The 24,362-nt window shown below is 43.1% G+C and overlaps 1 protein-coding gene across 6 annotated transcripts in view; it reads right to left on the reverse strand.

Annotated features, from left to right (window-relative positions):
- The window catches only part of ASTN1 (astrotactin 1), a 704,518-nt gene that overhangs the window by 192,460 nt on the left and 487,696 nt on the right, over positions 1 to 24,362 (reverse strand). For 4 of the 6 annotated variants that reach the window (XM_075320156.1, XM_075320155.1, XM_075320158.1 and 1 more), the window contains 7 exons: positions 22,960 to 23,067; positions 17,494 to 17,646; positions 14,134 to 14,301; positions 13,748 to 13,832; positions 10,318 to 10,392; positions 725 to 862; positions 183 to 333 (listed from right to left, as the gene is read on the reverse strand). In XM_075320156.1, coding sequence (XP_075176271.1) covers positions 183 to 333; positions 725 to 862; positions 10,318 to 10,392; positions 13,748 to 13,832; positions 14,134 to 14,301; positions 17,494 to 17,646; positions 22,960 to 23,067 — 878 coding nt within the window. The remainder of the gene's footprint in view (positions 1 to 182; positions 334 to 724; positions 863 to 10,317; positions 10,393 to 13,747; positions 13,833 to 14,133; positions 14,302 to 17,493; positions 17,647 to 22,959; positions 23,068 to 24,362) is intronic. The other 2 variants (XM_075320159.1, XM_075320157.1) reach the window with 1 other exon arrangement.

Below are 24,362 nucleotides of genomic sequence, written 5' to 3' on the forward strand. Positions count from 1 at the left end.
TATACAGTATTCTGGAATGCTGTAAATAAAGAGGTAACGGGTGGTGGCTGCAGCTTATATATATATATGGCCAAATATGGCGACGGGTTCCCTTTAAGCCCAGAAAATGGATATGCAATAGAGGTTAGCTATAATATCCCTTTATCGTTAACGTTAGCACAAATGAATACAGCTAAACTCACCACGCAGCCGCTGGAATCCAACTTGCGGTCGGAAACACATCGAAAGTTCTTGCTACAGCCACCGTTCCCTTTGGAGCAATCCCGAACTGGTCCGAAGGAGTCTAGCAGAATCTCAAGGTTATCAAAGGAGGAGGAGGTCATAAGCTCCTCTCTGTGGGCAAAGCAAACAATAGGGGAAGGAGGCAGGGAATAGGATGATAGATAGGAAGAGACAGGGAGGAAATCCATCAAATCAAGGAAAGCTAGAAAAATAGGCCGCATGTCTGTGCAAGGGGCAAGAGGGAGGTCAGGGCGAGGGGGGAATAGAGTCAGAAAAAGGGAAGGATTGAGACAGAGGCAAAAAAGTGAGAGATGTGTTGGTGAGAACATACAAATCATCGGGCACAAATGCCGCCTCCGTAAGGTAGTAACTGTTTATGTGCGCGAGCGGCAAAGCATGCATTCAATATATGGCCATGATACAAGCGGGCACATTAATCAGAGCGCGGGGAGAGGATCTGCTCAGTGACACCGCGTCCCCCTGTGTATCCCCACACACTCACCTGACCTCAACTGCATCCTCCATAACACTCATGTCTGTTTTACACTTGGCAGATGGATTAATGGCCAGTTCAGCGGGGGGGATGACAAAGCTCTTGCTCAGAGGAAGCCACATACCTTCTCCCAGTGTATAAGTGAATCTGGGTTAAAAAGGGAAAAGTATTAAAAAATGTATAAGACGTTATCGCAGCACGTAACTGATTTGATAAGCACTAGGTTAAAGGCAATGTGGCATCAGAGGAAAATGATATATATATATACTGTACATACACTGAACAAATATATAAGCACAACACTTCAGTTTTTGCTCCCATTTTTCATGAGCTGAATACAAAGATCTAACACTTTTTTATGTGCAGAAAAGGTTTTTTTTCTCATGTATTGTTCACAAAATTGCCTAAAGCGGGCTTTACACGCTGCGACATCGCTAATGCGGAGTCGTTGGGGTCACGGATTTGGTGACGCACATCCGGCCGCATTAGCGATGCCGTTGCATGTGACACCGATAAGCGATTTTGCATCGTTGCAAAAACGTGCAAAATCGCTAATCGGCGACATGGGGGTCCATTCTCAAATCTCGTTACTGCAGCAGTAACGAGGTTGTTCCTCGTTCCTGCGGCAGCACACATCGCTCCGTGTGACACCGCAGGAACGAGGAAGCTCTCCTTACTTGCCTCCCGGCCGCTATGAGGAAGGAAGGAGGTGGGCGGGATGTTACGTCCCGCTCAGCTCCGCCCCTCCGCTGCTATTGGGCGGCGGTTCAGTGACGTCGCTGTGACGCCGCACGGACCGCCACCTTAGAAAGGAGGCGGTTCGCCCGTCACAGCGACGTCGCCAGACAGGTATGTATGTGTGACGGCTGTTGTGCGACACGGGCAGCGATTTTCCCGTGTCGCGCAACAGATGGGGGCGGGTACCCACACTAGCGATATCGGGACCGATATCGCAGTGTGTAAAGTAGCCTTAAATCTGTGTTAGTGATCACTTCTCATTTGCTGAGACAATCCATCCACCTCACAGGTGTGGCATATGAACATGCTGATTAGACAGCATGATTATTGCACAAGTGTGCCTTAGGCTGGCCAGCAAGATTGTTGCACAGGTGTGCCTAAAGCGGGCTTTACACGCTACGATGCAGTCATATGAAAAAGTTTGGGCACCACTATTAATGTTAACCTTTTTTCTTTATAACAAATTGGGTTTTTGCAACAGCTATTTCAGTTTCATATATCTAATAACTGATGGACTCAGTAATATTTCTGGATTGAAATGAGGTTTATTGTACTAACAGAAAATGTGCAATCCGCATTTAAACAAAATTTGACCGGTGCAAAAGTATGGGCACCTCAACATAAAAGTGACATTAATATTATGTAGATCCTCCTTTTGCAAAAATCACAGCCTCTAGTCGCTTCCTGTAGCTTTTAATGAGTTCCTGGATCCTGGATGAAGGTTTATTTGACCATTCCTGTTTACAAAACAATTCCAGTGCGGTTAAGTTTGATGGTCGTCGAGCATGGACAGCATGCTTCAAATCATGACACCCCGGGAACGATGAACTGCAGCTTACCTGCGTCCCGCCAGCAATGCGGAAGGAAGTGGGTGGGCGGGATGTTACATCCCTCTCATCTCCGCCCCTCCGCGCCTATCGGACGGCCGCTTTGTGACGTCGCTGTGACGCCGAACGTCCCTCCCCCTTCAGGAAGTGGATGTTCGCCGCCCACAGTGAAGTCGCTCGGGAGGTAAGTACATGTAACGGGGGTTATTGACTTTGTGCGACACAGGCAACAAATTGCCCGTGCCTCACAAATGATGGGGGCGGGTGCGATCGCACGAGATATCGACGCGTATAAAGCAGCCTTTAGGTTGGCCGGAATAAAAGTTCACTTTAAAATGTGCAGTTTTGTCACACAGCACCATACCACAGACGTTTTGAGGCAGTGTGCACTTGTCATGCTGACTGCAGTAATGTCACTAGAGCTGTTGTCTGTGAATTGAATGTTCATTTCTCTACCATAAGTTGGATCCAAAGGCGTGTCAGAGAATTTGGCAGAATATCCACCCAGCCTCACGACCACAGATCATGTGTACCTGGACCAGCGCAGGACCTCCACATCCAGCATCTTCACCTCCAAGATTGTCTGAGACCGGCCACCCACACAGGTGCTGCAACAATCAGTGCAAAACCAAACAATGTCTGCACAAACTATCAGAACCCATCTCAGGAAAGCTCCTCTGCTGCTCGTCATCCTCACATACTGTAAAACTTCACATTTTACAGTGGTCTTTTATTGTGGCCAGCCTAAGGCACACTTGTGCAATAGTCATGCTGAGCAGCCTAAGGCACACCTGTGCAATAATCATGCTGGCAAGCCTAAGGCACACCTGTTTAATAATCATGCTGTCTAATCAGCATCTTGATATGTCGCACCTGTGAAGTGGATGGATTATCTCAGTAAAGGAGAAGTGATCACTAACACAGACTAAAGCGGGCTTTACACACTGCGATATCGCCCGAATTTTGTCGTTGGGGTCACGGTTTTGGTGACGCACTTCCGCAATCGTTAGCGATATAGCTTTGTGTAACAGCGTTCAGCGATGTAAAATCGTCGCAAAAGCGTGATTTATCGCTAATCGGCTACACGGGTCCTAATTCCCAAAAATCGTTACTTCAGCAGTAACGAGGTTGTTCCTCGTTCCTGCGGCATCACACATCGCTGCGTGTGACGCCGCAGGAGCGAGGAACGTCTCCCTACCTGCCTCCCGGCCGCTATGCGGAAGGAAGGAGGTGGGCGGGATGTTACGTCCCGCTCATCTCCGCCCCTCCGCTGCGATTGGGCGGCGGTTCAGTGACGTCGCTGTGACGCCGCACGGACCGCCCCCTTAGAAAGGAGGCGGTTCGCCGGTCACAGCGACGTCGCCGGACAGGTAAGTATGTGTGACGGCTCTGGGCGATGTTGTGCGGCACGGGCAGCGATATGCCCATGTCGCGCAACAGATGGGGGCGGGTACGCACACTAGCGATATCGGGACCGATATCGCAGTGTGTAAAGTAGCCTTTAGACAAATTTGAGAACAATATCTGAGAAAAAGGCCTTTTGTTCACATAGAAAAAGTCTTAAGGGTGCATTACACGCTGCGACATCTCTAGCGATAGCACCCTCCCCTGACGTTCGTGCGACATTTGGTGATCGCTGCCGTAGCGAACAATATTACGGCAGTGTCACACGCACATACCTGTTCAGCGACGTCACTGTGACTGCCAAACAATCCCTCCTTCAAGGGGTAGGTGCGTTCGACGTCACAGCGTCGTCACTAAGTGGCCGCCCAATAGCAGAGGAGGGGCAGAGATGAGCGGCCGGAACATGCCACCCACCTCCTTCCTTCCTCATTGCCGGTGGACGCAGGTAAGAAGATGTTCGTCGTTCCTGCGGTGTCACTCATAGCGATGTGTGATGCCGCAGGAACGACGAACAACCAGCGGCATGCACCAACAACGATATTATGAAAAGGAGCGACGCGTCAACGATCAACGATTTTTGCTATTTTTGCGATCGTTGATCGTCGCTCCTAGCTGTCACACGCTGCAATGTCGCTAACGACACCAGATGTGCGTCACGATATATCGTTAGCGATGTCGCAGCGTGTCAAGCACCCTTTAGATATTTGAGTTCAGCTCATAAAAAATGGGAACAAAAGCAAAAGTTTTGCGTTTATATTTTTGTTCCGTATATGTACTTTTTATTTTTCATATCACTATATGAATTATAAAAAAAATCCAAAATCTTAATTTTTTACACTGGCTCCTAGGCCCAATATTAGATTCCTACTTCATGCTGCCATTTGAACTCCAGTAGCAATAGACTGACTCAAACCCTACAGAATTGTATTAAAGGATGTATTAAGTATATTTTCATCAGGACAAGGACATTGTGCAGAAAGAGGAGGAGGTGAGCTGTAACATCACTTGTTGTGAATGGCAGAATATGTTATCTTCTGTATGAAGAGGTGTTATCAGCCACTGTATAGCAGGAGGAGGTGAGCTGTGACATCACCTATTGTAAATGGTGGATCCAGGGTCAGCTGCTCTATACAGAGGTGTTATGAGTCATTGAACAAGAGGCGAAGAAGGTAAGCTGTGACATTGTCTATTGTGAATGGTGGATCCTGTGTTATCTATTGTATATAGAGGTGTTAACAGTCAATGTACAGGAGGGGGAGAAGGTGAGCTGTGACATCACCTATTGTAAATGGTGGATCCAGGGTCGCCTGCTCTATACAGAGGTGTTATCAGCCATTGAACAAGAGGGGAAGAAGGTGAGCTGTGACATCGTCTATTGTGAATGGTGGAACCTGTGTTATCTATTTTATATAGAGGTGTTAACAGTCAATGTACAGGAGGGGGAGAAGGTGAGCTGTGACATCACATATTATAAATGGTGGATCCAGGGTTGCCTGCTCTATACAGAGGTGTTATCAGTCATTGAACAAGAGGGGAAGAAGGTGAGCTGTGACATCGTCTATTGGGAATGGTGGATCCTGTGTTATCTATTGTATATAGAGGTGTTAACAGTCAATGTACAGGAGGGGGAGAAGGTGAGCTGTGACATCTTCTAGAAAGTCTTCTGTATAGAGCAGCATTGATGGGCATCTAACAAAACCCCTAATTTGAAGAACAGGTTATTTTCTAAAGACATATTCCCCTTTGTTTAATTGAATTTTCCTTTACTGTCCTAGAGATAATATAATATATGTGCTGATACTGCGATGGATATATTGTTAGTGTATGTAGGGCCTGGTGGTCACATAAGTAATTTATTATATAGAAATCCTTATGGGCCTATCCTACATTTGTGAGTGACCTACAGATTCACTTTTCATGGATGTGTTTAATAATGTATTGCTCATGTATAGTGTAACATGGCTTATACCATAACTCTTAGCGCTGAGCCATAATGCCACCCACGTAGACTTCTCAAGGGTGGTACTCTACGTTTGTGCATATATTGTCTATTTAGATTTTTAAACAGTTTGCAATATGGAAGTATAAACTCAATGCTCCCTATGTCATACGTATATAAACTAGTGTTTAAAAAACTAAACAAAAATATTTATTAAAAAAATTTATAGAAAATACAGATGTTAGCATATAGATTACCTATTTTTGTATCAGGATTTTACAAAACTGTATGAAAAAAAGCGTCTGTGGATTTATCAGACAGGAAAATGCTGAATATTGTACAGAAATTCTGAAATATATTGCGACATGATAAGATTTATTGAGGAGCACACCGGACCTGGAGGTCATGGCTGTTATTCTAGACCTTGGTGTCTGTCAGCCGGTGAGATGTTACAAATGAAGGTGATGGACAAGTGAGGAGAAGACGCTGGTGGCGGTCAAGGTCACAAGACCAGTTTACAACCAAAATGCCAGCTGTTGCAATATGGAACAGATATATATATATATATATATATATATATATATATATATATATACAGTGCCTACAAGTAGTATTCAACCCCCTGCAGATTTAGCAGGTTTACACATTCGGAATTAACTTGGCATTGTGACATTTGGACTGTAGATCAGCCTGGAAGTGTGAAATGCACTGCAGCAAAAAAGAATGTTATTTATTTTTTTATTTTTTTTTTAAATTGTGAAAAGTTTATTCAGAGGGTCATTTATTATTCAACCCCTCAAACCACAAGAATTCTGTTTGGTTCCCCTAAAGTATTAAAAAGTATTTCAGGCACAAAGAACAATGAGCTTCACATGTTTGGATTAATTATCTCTTTTTCCAGCCTTTTCTGACTAATTAAGACCCTCCCCAAACTTGTGAACAGCACTCATACTTGGTCAACATGGGAAAGACAAAGGAGCATTCCAAGGCCATCAGAGACAAGATCGTGGAGGGTCACAAGGCTGGCAAGGGGTACAAAACCCTTTCCAAGGAGTTGGGCCTACCTGTCTCCACTGTTGGGAGCATCATCCGGAAGTGGAAGGCTTATGGAACTACTGTTAGCCTTCCACGGCCTGGACAGCCTTTGAAAGTTTCCACCCGTGCCGAGGCCAGGCTTGTCCGAAGAGTCAAGGCTAATCCAAGGACAACAAGGAAGGAGCTCCAGGAAGATCTCATGGCAGTGGGGACATTGGTTTCAGTCAATACCATAAGTAACGTACTCCACCGCAATGGTCTCCGTTCCAGACGAGCCCGTAAGGTACCTTTACTTTCAAAGCGTCATGTCAAGGCTCGTCTACAGTTTGCTCATGATCACTTGGAGGACTCTGAGACAGACTGGTTCAAGGTTCTCTGGTCTGATGAGACCAAGATCGAGATCTTTGGTGCCAACCACACATGTGACCTTTGGAGACTGGATGGCACTGCATACGACCCCAAGAATACCATCCCTACAGTCAAGCATGGTGGTGGCAGCATCATACTGTGGGGCTGTTTCTCAGCCAAGGGGCCTGGCCATCTGGTCCGCATCCATGGGAAGATGGATAGCACGGCCTACCTGGAGATTTTGGCCAAGAACCTCCGCTCCTCCATCAAGAATCTTAAGATGGGTCGTCATTTCATCTTCCAACAAGACAACGACCCAAAGCACACAGCCAAGAAAACCAAGGCCTGGTTCAAGAGGGAAAAAATCAAGGTGTTGCAGTGGCCTAGTCAGTCTCCTGACCTTAACCCAATTGAAAACTTGTGGAAGGAGCTCAAGATTAAAGTCCACATGAGACACCCAAAGAACCTAGATAACTTGGAGAAGATCTGCATGGAGGAGTGGGCCAAGATAACTCCAGAGACCTGTGCCGGCCTGATCAGGTCTTATAAAAGACGATTATTAGCCGTAATTGCAAACAAGGGTTATTCCACAAAATATTAAACCTAGGGGTTGAATAATAATTGACCCACACTTTTATGTTGAAAATGTATTAAAATTTAACTGAGCAACATAACTTGTTGGTTTGTAAGATTTATGCATCAGTTAATAAATCCTGCTCTTGTTTGAAGTTTGCAGGCTCTAACTTATTTGCATCTTATCAAACCTGCTACATCTGCAGGGAGTTGAATACTACTTGTAGGCACTGTATATATATATATATATATATATATATATATATATATACACAGTACAGACCAAAAGTTTGGACACACCTTCTCATTCAAAGAGTTTTCTTTATTTTCATGACTCTAAAAATTGTAGATTCACATTGCAGACTTTAAAACTATGAATTAACACATGTGGAATGAAATACTTAACAAAAAAGTGTGAAACAACTGAAAATATATATTATATTCTGGGTTCTTCAAAGTAGCTACCTTTTGCTTTGATTACTGCTTTGCACACTCTTGGCATTCTCTTGATGAGCTTCAAGAGGTAGTTACCGGAAATGGTTTTCCAATAGTCTTGAAGGAGTTCCCAGAGATGCTTAGCACTTGTTGGCCCTTTTGCCTTCACTCTGCATTCCAGCTCACCCCAACATATCTTGATTGGGTTCAGGTCTGGTGACTGTGGAGACCAGGTCATCTGGCGTAACACCCCATCACTCTCCTTCTTAGTCAAATAGCCCTTACACAGCCTGGAGGTGTGTTTGGGGTCATTCTCCTGTTGAAAAATAAATGGTCCAACTAAACGCAAACCGGATGGAATAGCATGCCGCTGCAAGATGCTGTAGTAGCCATGCTGGTTCTGTATGCCTTCAATTTTGAATAAATCCCCAACAGTGTCACCAGCAAAGCACCCCCACACCATCACACCTCCTCCTCAATGCCTGGTGAGAACCGGGCATGTAGAGTCCATCCGTTCAACTTTTCTGCGTCGCACAAAGACACAGTAGTCGGATCCAAAGATCTCAAATTTGACTCGTCAGACCAAAGCACAGATTTCCACTGGTCTAATGTCCACTCCTTGTGTTCTTTAGCCCAAACAAGCTTCTTCTGCATGTTGCCTGTCCTTAGCAGTGGTTTCCTAGCAGCTATTTTACCATGAAGGCCTGCTGCACAAAGTCTCCTCTTAACAGTTGTTCTAGAGATGTGTCTGCTGCTAGAACTCTGTGTGGCATTCACCTGGTCTCTAGTCTGAGCTGCTGTTAACCTGCAATTTCTGAGGCTGGTGACTCAGATAAACTTATCCTCCGCAGCAGAGGTGACTCTTGGTCTTCCTTTCCTGGGGCGGTCCTCATGTGATCCAGTTTCTTTGTAGCGTTTGATGGTTTTTGCCACTGCACTTGGGGACACTTTCAAAGTTTTCCCAATTTTTTGGACTGACTGACCTTCATTCCTTAAAGTAATGATGGCCACTCGTTTTTCTTTACTTAGCTGCTTTTTTCTTGCCATAATACAAATTCTAACAGTCTATTCAGTAGAACTATCAGCTGTGTATCCACCAGACTTCTGCAAAACATAACTGATGGTCCCAACCCCATTTATAAGGCAAGAAATCCCACTTATTAATATTAAACCTGACAGGGCACACCTGTGAAGTGAAAAACATTTCCGGTGACTACCTCTTGAAGCTCATGAAGAGAATGCCAAGAGTGGGCAAAGCGGTAATCAAAGCAAAAGGTGGCTACTTTGAAGAACCTAGAAAATAAGACATATTTTCAGTTGTTTCACAATTTTTTGTTAAGTATTTCTCTCCACATGTGTTAATTCATAGTTTTGATGTCTTCAAAGTGAATCTACAATTTTCATGAAAAAAAAGAAAACTGTTTGAATGAGAAGATGTGTCCAAACTTTTGGTCTGTACTATATATACACACACACATATATATACTGAGTGTGTATATATATATACATATATATACAGTATATACATATATATATATATACATATAGCTATAGATATATATATATATATATATATATATGATATATATATATATATATATATATATATATGATATATATATATATATATATATATATATATATATATATAAAGCTTAGTGTATGTATGTGTGTATTTGCGTATGTATGTATGTCCGTTAAAGGAATCCGCACCATCGCATTTCCAATCACAAAATTTTGCACAGACGCCCCATGTGACTCAGGGAACTTCATAGACTATATTTTGATGGGAAAATTAAACCCCACGCTTTACAGTTACTCTCCAAAAAATTTGCCAAAAAGCAGATGCTGAGAGCAAGATTGGGTCTCCCTTGGCTTCGGCTAGGGGAGGTTACTATCCTTAACCATTGCTGAGGCCTTTTAGCTCGGAGGCATGAGAATTGGTTTATTGGGGTTTTCTCCTTTTAAAGATCGCTGCAATTGACCGCATACTACTGCACTTTTTTTGTGGCACTTATCACTTTTTTAAGCGCATTCGGGGTTGAGCATGATTTCGGGCTTTGGAATAAGTACTTATTGCCTAAGAGAAGCCTGGTCACTGCTAATAGACGACAGAGGCGATGAGAACTAAAGTATAGAATCAAAAATCTCTGTGTTCTTGAAAATGTGGAGAATTTTTAAAAACAAGTAAATTGTAAAGTTGCTCGTTTTTACAATCGATTTTCAGTTTTACTCGTTTATCATGTCGCGACAACCCTTTTAATATCTTAAATTAGGAAACAATTTATAATCTTATACTACACCTGAATATCTTGTCTGCTGGCTGTTCCCCTAAAACCAGATCGAATCCCCTCTGGAACATGGTGTATGGCCATGGGCTGCATAAAAGGAAATAAACATATGAGTAACAAAAAATAATAAATAATAATAAATAAAAAAAATAAACTGTACTTCAACAGTATTGTATAAGATTAGAACAAGATGATCATTTTCATCCAAATATAGTGAAACTCTTTTTCATTGGGCTGAGTCTAGTTCATCACCTATTCCAATGATTGGAGCCTAACGGCAGTACTGGACTCTTCATGGATCATATTGGTGCTGCCTTAGACATGCTTTACTTATGTCGTCCAGCCCCTTTCCCATTAATAACTTTCATTTTAGTGATAGTTTTCATGATGTGCAGTATGTCCTTTAACACTAGAAGTCCCAGAGAGGGGTCATTTAACATTTCTACCTTTGGAACCCTATGGAGCTCGAAATTTCTGGGACTTCTAGTGTTAAAAAATGTGAACCTTTTGTACCAAGAGTGGACGTGTCAGCTATCGTTTATCTGGCTTATTGTTTGAAACTTGAGAATTCCAGAATTTCTTTTTTCTTGGGACTCTACATTTTGTTGTTTCTCTTTGAAATGGAAAAATACACTTCCAACTGAAAGATACCAGTTGGGGATGTGTCTGTATACATCTTAATACTCTCCGGACAGAGCCGACAATTACAAACCGCCCCAAAACACCCCCCCATTTATAAGGAAGAGGTGACTCCTAGTTGTCAATGTTCCATCAGAAAACAGGAATAAAGGAAAAATACAATAGATACTCAAGAATTGTTATTTTATGGATAATACAGACAAGTCAGCAGTAGTGATGAGCGATGTATTCGTCACTATTCGCACAAATAGTGCAGTGCTCGGGTTATTCGTTATATAGAGAGTAATGGTGTATTCGTCTCGCTATATTCGGATGTCCCGCCCGGCCGTTTAGACTGCTGATTTGCAGACACTAAACATGTTGGACTTCTTAACCAATCACAGTAATATCGCAGCCATCTTGGCAGTCTTGACAGCTCTCTGACTGCAACCAATCACAGGTGGATCTATATCGTACAGTAAAATAAGTAAATAATTTAAAAGAACTGTGTGCGGTTCCCTCAATTTTGATACCCAGCTGGGGGCTGGTATTCTCAGGCTGCAGAGACCCATGTTATTGGAAGCCGCCCAGCCTAAAAATAACAGCCAGCAGCCTCCCAGAATTGCTACATCCATTAGATGCGACAGTCCCGGGACTCTACCCGGCTCATCCCGATTGTGCTGATGTAGACCTCTATGTTGGGTCCAGCAGAAAATTACTCGCATTTCTTATTGACTTGCATTATACTTGCGATTCGGAACGAATACACGAATATTACAAAGTATTCGTTACGAGTATAGCGAACACAAATATTACGGTATTCGATCATCTCTAGTCAGCAGAGTTCAAAAGGTGGGTTGATCAACTTCCAATTTATATTGCAAGAAGAGATTGGGTGCATATTCCACTGTAGCAGGCCCCATTACCTCCTCATTTATGAGAAAATGAATAGGGAATAAAGAAATAGCACACCAAAGCGCTAAAAGGAAAAAAAATTGAATGGTTTTATTTTTTTTCAAGTTGAACTATATCAACGTTTCGGCTATTGAACCCTTCATCAGGCTGAAAGTGGGGTATGTGTGGAATGACCCTCGTTGCATAAAAAAAATGAGAAATCCACTGGTCCCAGTAAATGTCACTCCACATATCTCTATATCCACTGTTCATTGTTATTGTACCACTGGGTTCATTCTCCCATGGGAAATAGTAATATTTTATTTTTTTGTCCACAAAGGAGATTCCATGCATACTCAACTCCTACCCTGACAAAGGGTACATTGCTCAAAACGTTGCCATATTTCTCTTGGGGTAATATCTTTCTTTTGGATTTGAGAGAAGAAAAATAAAAAGCATTAAAAAAAAAGACATTCCTTTTTCTGCCCTTTCTTGGGGTGCAATTTGTTTATATACTATTAATTTTATGATGTCAGCAGTGTTATCAGATCTTATTAGCAGAGAACCTTACACATTATAGTTTTTGCTTCTCTTACAGAGGTTGTCCTCTACTTGGACAATCCCTTTTCAATCTGTATGTTTGCCTCTGGTAAAATAACAACACTTAGGGGGGGCTTTACACGTTGCGACATCGCTTCCGAAATATCGTCGTGGTCACGTTGTTAGTGACGCACATCCGGCGCCGGTAACGACAGCGCAACATGTAAATCCTAGATGCGCCGATAAATTATCGCAAAAGCGTCGAAAATCGGTTATCTGTGTAGCGTCATTTTCATAATGTCTGGTCGACCGCAGGTACGATGTTGTTTGTCGCTCTTGCAGCTCCACACATCGCTGTGTGTATACCCGCAGGAGCGACAAACATCTCCTTACCTGCGTCCCGATGGCAATGCGGAAGGGAGAAGGTGGGCGGGATGTTATGTCCCGCTCATCTCCGCCCCTCCACTTCTATTGGCCGGCCGCTTAGTGACGTCGCGGTGACATCGCTGTGACGCTGAACACACCTCCCCCTTGAAGGAGGGATAGTTCGGCAGTCACCGTGACGTTGCCGAGCAGATATGTGCGTGTGAAGCTGTCGTAGGGATAATGTTCACTATGGCAGCAATCACCACTTATCGCATGTGTGACGGGGGCGGGTGCTATCGCGCTCGGCATCGCTAGCTGATGCTAGCGATGTCGCAACATGTAAAGTACCCCTTATTCTCATCTACGATGCCGGTGCTGATCCAGCTGTGTCGGCACACACTCTCCTGGGGCTCACGTGACTTTTTTTGGTACACAAGTCATGCGTCCAATCAGCAACGGCTTCACTTACTCCGTTCATACATCAACAGGAAGTGAGTAGCCAGCTGCACCTCTGACTACTTCATCATATTCAATTTGTCCGAACATGGGGAGAATGAAGCCAGTGCTGATTGGACTCAGGGTTTACGTGACTTAACAACCTCACATAATCCCCCAGAGAGCAAGTCCCAACACCACTGGAACAGCACCAGAACTGGAAGTGAATATAGGCGTTATTTTACCGGTGGCAATCATATGGATTGAGAAGAGGTTGTCCGAATAGTGGACAACCCCATTAATAATTTACTCAAAAATAAGACATCTTCTAACATATTTTTGTTTGTTTTAAATACCAAGTGCAGTCTTTTTATGGGACTAATGGCACACTTTCATTTTAAGCTGCCAATTTTAATAAATGAAGAACAGGCAAGATGTGGCTTAACCGGACTTTGGTAGTACTCCATCCACTATAGACAAAGAAATAACCCAACGTAAACAATGAATTTCACAGCTTGTGTTATGTCGGAGGAAAACCATATTTAGAAATATAAACCTGGCAGGAATTTTGGTTTTTTTTGGCACGTACCCTTGGTTGGTTCCCCACTCATTCCGTATACAGAGGTGCTTATGCACCGGATCCCTCATATAACCTTCATGGCATAAACATTCTCCTGGAAGAAGAAAGAAAAGTGGCTTGATACACCCGTCATGACCTCTACTCTACTAAGATTGCTTCAAGAAGATTAAAAAAATTGGTCTAGATTGAATACATTTCGGGTTATAAAAAAGAGTTTAAGAACTCGATATTGTTCAATGCTCTGTTAAGTTGATTGAAATTAGGAAATGCAATCATTATGTAATTGATTTTAAGAGTCACCCAAGATTGTGCGAAGCTTAATGAATTCTTCTATGCAAAAGTATTCATTCAACTGTAAAGAAAAGCTTGTATTTAGGGCAAGGCAAAGATTTTACCTGTTTCAGGGTCACATAAATGTTCACAAGGGTCCAGAATTCGTTTTGCACAAAGGTCTAAGGCCCAAGGACCACTGGAGTTCATCTGTGAGAAGAGAACGACCTGTGCGGGGTTCAACCAGTCACTGGCATCCAACTGGCTGCCCTCCAAGAGGATGAAGCGACTTCCTAAATGTGAGGGAAAACATGTGAGTTACCCATCATAAATGACAGTACTTAATATACTCACTATTAATAAATGTAAACATAATGAATGTATGGAAAATATATAAAATATTTCTTCATTGGTTGCTTATAGTTATGGAAGGAGTTTATTGGTCAAGTAGTTTTGGACATTCATAATTTGTCGAAAACACGGAAGATTGAGAGACGTTTCTGCATGATAGATTTTGTGCAACGCATATTTCTTTGTCATGGCACTTCAACACTGGCAAGCTTACATTTGTATCAATGTTTAGCACAAAAACTTAAGCCGGCTGATAAGACCTAAATTAACCTCCTTTTCTCAGTAAATAATGATATGAAGAGAAAGGGTCAGCGTTCTACTGTGGTGGTGGAATGTCCTAGTCCTAGCTTTATTGAACTATATGAGATGAGACACCACTTGACCCTGAAATTGTAGACTCCGGAATTCCCCCAACGACATCCCACCCCTCTGTTGCCTTTTTATCTAATAATCATGACTCTGACACCATTTTTGTTTGGATAATTTGGCCATAGCAGACATTTATTAACAAATAAAAACATAACATTTCCGTATAATCTAGGTAAGGTCCTTGAAGCTATAAACCCTGGTGATTCACATAACCAAACCGTAAACCAACTTGCTCCCAGCCGCTACCCACACCAGCTCGGGAGCACCAACACATGAAGTGTTGTTTTCTCCATTAACCAAAACACACACGAGGGCCCGACAAACTCCGCCGGGATCTCCCTCCCCAAAATCACCACGTAACCAACCATTCCTTGCCAATGAGGAGATCCATAACGGGGATGGATCCACCAAACCAATTTAAACAACTTCAAGGACCCACCAAAAACTGCTCAAGGCCACTGCGATCCGATAGCTTCCCTCCTAAACTTAAGAAGCCAATTTTACATAATATTTTTTCGGGAGGGCGGGGTTAGAATATCACGTTGTCCCAAAAGAGCGGGAATGGTGCCTCTCCACCCCCCGTTTTGCCCTTTTAAATCCTGTAGGAAAACCCACTCCTCCCCCATAAATGATCCTCTCCTCCCCTCCAAACCAGGTCATGCTGGCCTCCGCCTATGGCCCCGGGGGGCAGTGCTACAGCCTGTCTATATCAAAATTACATGTGGAAACTAATGATGAACAGGTGTGCTCAGCACTGCTCAGTGCTTGATCAAGCATCGGGGTGCTGAGGTACTCGCGGTTCTCCGCCAAGAATTGTGAGTGCACTGATGTGTTATTTGTGAAACAATTAACACAAAGCACAGATGGAAATGCCAGAATTATGTTACCTGTCTCTCTGCATTTTTCCAGCTTTAACATTTTGTGGACGAATAATACTATGAGGTTGATTTTCAGGGGTTCGGCCTAAGGCCCCACTCACACTTGCGCTATTTTGACGCAAACGGAATCCGTCACTAATGTAGTACAGTTCATTTATTTACAGTGGAAGCGCGACACCATGTGGACACAAGCGGGTACTGCATGACACACACACGCGCCATAGTAACACGCTTCCACTGTAAATAAATGAACTGTACTACATTACTGACGGATTCCGTTTGCGTCAAAATAGCGCAAGTGTGAAACTAGCCTAAGGCTATGTGCCCACGGGGAAAGTGTCCTGCGGATATATCCGCACGACATTCCGCAGGTGCTCCCAGGAAACAGCACCACAACTTTTGTCTGTTTCCATGCTGCGGAATGGCCTGCGGATATGGTGCGGGCATTCTGCATTAAGGATACAGTGCCATGGCTTCGGCACTGCATCCTCAATGCAGAACAAGTGCTGCCGTGATCGGGGAAGTTTATACTTACCTCCATCATGCAGCACCTCGCTTTCCGGCGGCCGGGTCCCTGTCAGGCAGTGTCTGGTTTCACTGTGCTGGAGGTGGGCGGGCCTGAACTAGCTCCGGCTGTCACATGACCGGAGCTCGTGCAGGCCCCGCCCACCTCTTCCTTCCTGTACCTGGCTGGATCCACCGCGCTGCTGTACACCGGACGGAGAAAGTGACTCGGGTCTCTATCAAGGCAGGTAAGTATATGGGACCCTGCGGAGAAATCCGCTACAATAATTGACATGCTGCAGAATTTTCCGCACGGAAATCCGCACGATTTCCGCTGCGGAAAAATCTGCAGCGTGGGCACAGCATTTCCCAAATGCCATAGAAATGGCTGGGGAGAAGCTGTGCTGCAGATTTTCGGAAAATCCGCGGCTTTTTTCCGCGAGAAATCCGCGGCAAAATCCGCGCATTTTCCGCAGCGTGGGCACATAGCCTAAGCCCCTTAGTTCCAGGGAAGTGAAATCTTAATACCTCAACTTATCAATACATTTAGGACATTTGCAGATTTCAACTAAGTGCGAACAATTTTGGGAAGTCCCTTTTTTGTCTCCGTAATGCTGTGTCTCATTGCACAAAGCAAGGTTTGCAAAGGCAAAAATTTGGTGTGGAAGAATTTGGCTGGCTTTACAAAGCGCTGACCTCAACACCATCCAGTACCTTTCGAATGAACGTCGTTAACTGAGCTTAGGAACCATGGGTTATCAGCCAACATCAGTGTCTGAACTTAGTCCTCTTCTTGAAGAATAGGCAAAAATTCCCAAAGACACATTACAAAATCTCATCTATCTATCTATCTATCTATCTATCTATCTATCTAAGGACCTAGCATACTAAAATAAAATGTACTTATTAGGGATGATTGAATACTTTGATTATTCGGCTTTGCGAATATTTTCCGAATACCTCGCCGTTATTCGACTATTCGATGCACAATATAAGTCTATGGGAAGCCCGGATAGTTCCGAATAGTTGATATTTGGGTTTCCCATAGACTTACATTGTGCATCGAATATTCACAAATAGTTGAATAGCGGCGAGGTATTCGGAAAATATTTGCAAAGCCGAATAATCGAAGTATTCGATCATCCCTAGTACTAATGCCTTTGCATTCTAGAAAGAACATAAGCATTGAAGACACCTTCCACGTCGGGTGTGGATAGATGAACCTGTCAGAGCAGAGAGCGGCCATATAATGTTGTTTAGGGTGACCTCTATGGCTTTTACACCTACATATATTTTTCCACAATCACGCTCTTTGTCATTTCCCTCTTCTTGTCAGAACACCCACTGTTATAAGGACAATCTCACTTTGAAGTATTTCCTTACCATCAGCAATAAGGTGCTCTGGAACATGAAGTGTAATCCGCACAATCAAAGGGCAGCTGATATGGGATGAACACACCAAGCCAATAACACAGCTGGTTATACTGAGAAGGGTCAGAGTCATCTTGTTGACAGGACTGCGGGGAGAACCTACTGCTAAAATAAAAGGAAATAGTACGGTATTATTATAGGGCCATACCCAACAGCACTAATAGTAATAAGCTGCATGACATAAACCATGTAAGAAAGCATAGAGTACATATGCAATGTATACATAGTCATAGTCGTCGAACAAATGATCATGATTTTGACTGTTATCAACTAAAGAAAGATAAAAGGAGAAGCAGCACCATATTAGACCTCCTTCATACGTCCGTGTTTCCGGTACATGTGACGTCCATTTTCACACATACTTGATCATCATCAAAAATAGCAGCTGCACGCGAGTAGAGGGAGAAAAAGCAAAGAGTTGTATATGGTGAGTATTGGACTGTGAAAATGCATTACTGTAAAGAAAACATGAAAAATGTGAAAAGAGTTGTACCTTGGCGTGGTGACTGGGCTCAATTAAACTTGGCCAATTTTTTTTTTGCAAAATAACTCATTTTTTCCCAGAAAAGTTTTTCACATTTTTCATGTTTTCTTTGTAGTAATGCATTTTCACATTCTAATGTTCACAATATACTCTTTGCTTCTAGTCCCTCCCTCTATTTGAGTGCAGCTGCTATTTTTGATAATGTATTTTATGTTCAGTTTGCACCAGTTCAGACTATAAGATTAGGAAGTGCCGGCAATTCTTGTACTGTGGAGTCATGTCCTTTGTCTGTGCAGTCCTCCCTGTGACCTCAGGTGTTTTGATTTTTCTTTTGTAGGTTCTTCTCTAGCCCTTATAAAGAGGTCAGGAATGACACGAAAAAAGGCAGAAATTTAGCTTAGGACCTAGTTGAGAGTTGTACCTTGGCGTGGTGACTGGGCTCAATTAAATTTGGCCACTTTTTTTGCAAAATAACTCATTTTTTTCCCAAAAAAGGTTTTTACATTTTTCATGGTTTTTTTGCAGTAATGCATTTTCACATTCGAATGTTGACAATATACATCTCTTTGCTTTTTCTCCCTACCCCTATTTGAGTGCAGCTGCTATTCATGATAATATATGCTATGTTCCATTTGCACCAGTTCAGACTATAAGATTAGGTAGTGCTGGCAATTGTTGTATTTTTTATTTCACACATACTGGAAACACGGACACACATAGACCCATTAAAATCAATGGGTTTGTGCACACATGCGTGTTTTCACCGTGTGTCCATATGGAGTATATATGTAGACTTGTCTGTTTTTCTCCAGTAGCACAGATGTCATACTGACCATACACTGATGTGATCCGTGTGACAAGTACTGGAGAAAACACGTACCTGTGAAATTAAATGATTTTCTATACTCACGTTCTCCAGTGCTGCTGTCTCTGCTCTCTGTTGCTTCCGGGCCGGCTAATTATGCTCATGAATATTCACTGCACCGCAGACCTGGAAGTAACAGCAGCGGGGAGTCGACAGGGCCAGAAACAGCAGCACGGAGAGCAGTGCCAGGGACAGGTGAGCATAAAGCCCTGTTGTCCGTGTGTTACCATGGATAGCACACGGAGAACACTTGAATGCCAAGATCACGGCACATGGAGAGCCAAATGCACCTTTAACACGACTGTGGAAAAACGTGTGTGTTTTTCACGGACATGTGAAAGAGGCCTCAAATGTATTTTTTGGGATGGTTCAACTGACCACTAGTAGACTGAAAACAGATATGCGTGGCACATTGAGCAAACAGTTGTAATTCTTGTCTCATATTCTCTATTTGTAAAATAATGTTACTTATTGCACTTGATCCACAGCCATGTCTCTCTCATATATTATTATGGTAATTCTCCATTCTGACTTAATATATATATATATATATATATATATAAATAATGTGGAAGGAAGTGTGTCCGTTTCTAATTAAAAAAAAGGTTTGAGGTGTACAGTTTATCGTTAAAGGGAATCTGTCAGCAGGTTTTTACTATGTAATATGAGGACAGCAGGGGATAGGGTCTGAAACACAGATTTCAGTGATGTGTCATTCATTAAGCTGTGTGCTGGGTTAACATACAGAAGGTTTTATCACTAGGACATTATCATTTCTGTGACTAGTTGCCTCCTGCGAAGCAGTCCGACCACGCAGCCTCGTCTCATAAGCAGCTCACTGTTAATAGACAATGTACAGAAAGAAGTGGTGTGGGTGGGGTTAGCTTTCTGAGGTCTGCTACTTGCTACAGCTAAACACGCTGTGTTACAAAATAAACTATGTGACACGTTGCTGGAATCAGGGTCTCTTTTCCTATTCTGCTTAAAGATGAGATGACAAAAACCTGATGTCAGATTATCTTAAAAGCAAACATGAGAGTTGATACATGCTGTCTGAGCAAAAGGCAGCATGTTTCAGGCACTGTCTGTATGGTTTCAGTCCTTTAAGTCTCAAATGCTGCAACGTTTCATGGAAAAAAAAGATTTAAAAGAAACCTGGGTGACTAGTCAGAAAAGCTGGTCCCCACAGGCTTCCATCTACAGGTTCTGTTAAAGGAGCGCACCAAATCGGCAGAGGGAGACTTATAGGTCATGCAATGCTCCCTGGGAAATAAATTATGGAAATAGCCTCTTCAGAGAGGAAGAGAGCAGGGTCATGAATGTCACCTATTGGTGGCAGCAAACCTAGAAGACCAGAATATAAAGCCATATCTAAATTTTATCCAAAAGTAAAAGACCTCAAATTGTAGACAACTGTTTGGGAGTTCTTGAACCTCATCAGTGCAATGTAAGGGACTAGTTTACTCAGTAAGAGGTCTTCAACGTAAGGTTTAAAGGGTAACTTTGATGATGGTAAGTAGGAATAGGACAGGTGAACAGGACCAGAAATTTAAGGAAGCATATCTGTAGATGTGAGCTCACCAGCTCCATCTTTTGATTTGGGAGTGATCAGAGTCAGATTGCCCCTTTACGGGGAATGTTTCATCAGAAATGTCCTATTGTTTACATCAAGTTAATCACAGAATGTTAGAGTTGGAAAGACCTCCAGGGTCATCGTGTCCAACCCCTGTATCAACGCAGGATCTACTAAACCATTTCAGACAGATATCTGTCCAGCCTCAGTTTGAAGACGTCCATTGAAGGAAATTACCACCTTCCGTGGCTGCCTGTTCCGCTCATTCATCACCCTCACGGTCAAAAGGTTTTTCTAATATCTACTCTGTATCTTCTCCCTTTCAGTTTCATTCCATTGCTTCTCGTTTTTCCAAGTGTAAATGAGAATAAGGGTGACCCTCTACACTGACATCCCTTCTTCATATGTTTGTAGATCGCTATTAAGTCCCATTCCCAGATCCTTTAACCATTCCTAGTTGCATAATAATGTGTATTTAAAGAAATTATAGTTTGTGACTTTCTTTTTTTCACTATGTACTGTATATAAAAGAAATCCTGAAATCTTGCAGTTTTCACTCTGGTCACTTTAGCACATAGTAGGATGTTACTTCCTGTTCTGTAGTTTTCACTTGTCATCAGTCATCTCATTATAGTTATAAGCAGGATTATAATGAAGTATAAAACCTTTATAAATATAACACAGGATCTAACAGTCCCAAAAAGTGATGGCCAAAGCCGTTGATCCTGTACAGAGAACTCTACACAGATCCTCATTGTCATGATCTGTGCCAGGCTCAAGCATCACTGAGCCATTGCATGTATCTCTCCCCAGGGTTACAGGTCATGAGAGTGGCTTTTTCCAATCTGCCTCGTCTCGGGGGTCAGGCCGCTATATCTTTGTGCTGCTGTTGCTGGAACACCGCCAGTAATAGTTCATGCTCTGCAGCATGTGAGTCTGGCTCCCGTGAGTGTTCCATGAGCCATTCTATCTTCCAGTTATCGTCCTGACCTGAGCCCTCCCCATACCGTCTGTCTGCCCAGCTCCTCCTGACTTACCGGTTCCAACTTGTGTCTCTCCTGTTACTGAATCTCCCTGTACCGTCTGTCTGCTCAGCTCCTTCTGACTTCCCGGTCCCATCCCATGACTCTCCCGTTCCTGTTTGTAGCTCTGATCTCCTGGCTTCTGACCTTGCTTTCTGTCATTGGTGTTACTTCCTGGTTCCCAACCTCTGGCTACCACCTGACCACAATTGCTTCTCCCCTGGTTTTGACTTGACATCCCGGTATTGACTCAGCCTGCTGATTATTCTATTGTTTTTGTGCCCTCTAGTGGGTTGTCTGCTAACTGCATCTAGAAACAGCTTCTCCAGTGTTTCTCAGTGCCTCCACTAGTACAGCATGACAGCCATCCTATCGTTTCCTATGGTCTGTGTGTCAAATATCAAACATATCTACAAATGCCTTTAGCAATATTTAAGACAAGATGGTCCCAAAATCATATAAAGAAAATATTTAAAAAGAATCTACCATCAGAAAATAAAAATGGTTAAAAGAAAACCTATTTGTCAATATCTGGTTTTAATCAATAAACAAAATAGTATAGTCAATAATTTTAATTCAATAACATTATAATATCCAACGTAATAGAAAGAAAATGGTTTTGGTCATAAACGTTGTCTCATAAACGTTAAAAGCAAAAAAGTAATCTTAAAGGGAACCTGTCACCACTTTTTTGGCGTATAAGCTGCGGCCACCACCATCGGGCTCTTATATACAGTATTCTAACATGCTGTGTATAAGAGCCCATGCCGCTGTGAGAACATAAAAAACACTTTATAATACTTACCTAACGGTCGTGCTGTGGGCCATATGGGCGTCTCCGTTCTCCGGTGCCGGCTCTGCCTCTTTCGGCCATCTTTGTCCGCCTTCTTCTCTAGCCGTGGTGCATGATGGGTCCAACGTCATCCACACTCGCCGGCATTCAGGTCCTGAGCAGGGCAGATCAAAGTATTGTAGTGTGCCTGCGCAGGATCGGCGAGTGTGTATGACGTAGACGTGTCATGTACCCAGGCTTGAGAAAGAGGACAAAGATGGCCGAAAGAGGAGGTGCCGGCACCGGACAACGGAGACTCCATATGGCCAACCGAGCGACAATTAGGTAAATATTATAAAGTGTTTTTTATGTTCTCACAGTGAGCTGGGCTCTTATGTACAGCATGTTAGAATGCTGTATATAGGAGCCCGGTGATGGTGGCCGCAGCTTATACGCCAAAGAAGTGGTGACAGGTTCCCTTTAATGGTAAATCTGAAAAGCTTCAAGATTTAAAGACAAAAAGTTGGAAAAGCTACAGCGATGCCCCAGAGTATGGCTACGAGTTTTCAGGTATCCAAGTTTATAGGTCTCTCTGATAACAGTCATTAGAAAGGAGAGTTATTATAGCGGGTGCAAAGGTGCAATCTTACGAGTCTTAAGGGGCTCAATAGTTCATAGAATACATTGCTTTCTTTCACTGACCTCGGCTTCGTCTCCGGCTGCGAGAAGGGTCTGTATAGAAGGTTAGCTGAGTTTCACTATCCATCTCCCCTCCGCAATCTCCTTCGGGGTTCAGAAAGGCTGAGCCCGCTGTAAGATATAAGTCAGCGTCTTTCGATAAGTAAAAAAGAAAATAGGACAGGACGGGGAGGGAGAAGTGTAGGATCAATGGAGTAATCTGATGAAATATAAATAAACTCACACAAACATATTCCATCGCTCGAGGGGCCAGCAACAAATTGCAAAACGACATACTTCCAAAGCCTCTGGCAGTCAAGAGATTAAAACAAGCACAAAAAACTATGTAAAGAAATCTTAAGTAGCTGGTAGAATTTGTCTCTTAATTTGCTGTCTCATACTACATCTGATTTTATGAAGACCGTCTGGGGTCACTCTTGGAGGGTGATCGGCAGCCCATTGGATCATAGCCATTGGCTACCTGGTGAAATTACTCTCTTATTAGCACATTCATATTTTTTCCATCTTAATAATTCTCAATTCAAGGGCACGAGAAGGACAATACACCGCCGCCGTTCAATCACAAATTTGCTGCTGCCTTCGAAACTACAAAGAACCTCTTAATCTAGGATAAATTGCAGAGTGATTTAGCCAAACGCATATTGTTCCAACGTAAAAGAACATGCTGCTAATTTCAGAAAGTGAGAAAATGTAATTACAATAATAAACAGACTGAGGACACATTTATTTTTCTTGTGCAGCTCTAGGTAATAAAAATAGCCAAAGTAGACTGTGTAGAGCGGGGGCCGTATGATCTAATGGACCAGTGGAGGGCTAGAATATGTAGGATGGTATATGGTTAAAATATTACTGAAGAATGGTTAATTTTGGTAAATATACTTATTTCAGTATGTAATCTTTTTGCACTCTGTAACACTCGCGGCCGGTGTAGGGGCAGCGAGCGGGATTAGTGGACCCACTGGACCGCAAAGGGGACCTGGGCTTATCCTATAGTGGACTCCAAAGAAGGAAGGAAGGTGGCACTTCACAGTAGGGTTCTGCAGTTTTTAATGTGCAATCATATCAAAGTTACATAGGTGGGGAGGGAGGAGTGCAGGTGCACCGGACAACGGCCGTTTCGCACTGAGGCTAAGTGCTTCCACGGGTCCAAGCCTATAATGGGAGAGGCTTAACTGAGAGACCACCACGAGGCAATTGCCAGGTACCACTCCCAGGGAAGCAACTGAGACTGTGGTACCTGACCCCCAGGACAGATGACGTACTCAGGTAAAGACAAGTACAGGCGGAGTGACCAAGGCAGGCTGGACAGGCGGGTATGAACAGGAATGGTGGGCATGGCAGAGGTAGCTAGGTATGGGAAAGCATTTACAGGAGATGGACACAGGGTTAACAGGACCTGACAACTA

Source organism: Anomaloglossus baeobatrachus, chromosome 8 (assembly GCF_048569485.1).
Source record: "Anomaloglossus baeobatrachus isolate aAnoBae1 chromosome 8, aAnoBae1.hap1, whole genome shotgun sequence".
NCBI lineage: Eukaryota > Metazoa > Chordata > Amphibia > Anura > Aromobatidae > Anomaloglossus > Anomaloglossus baeobatrachus.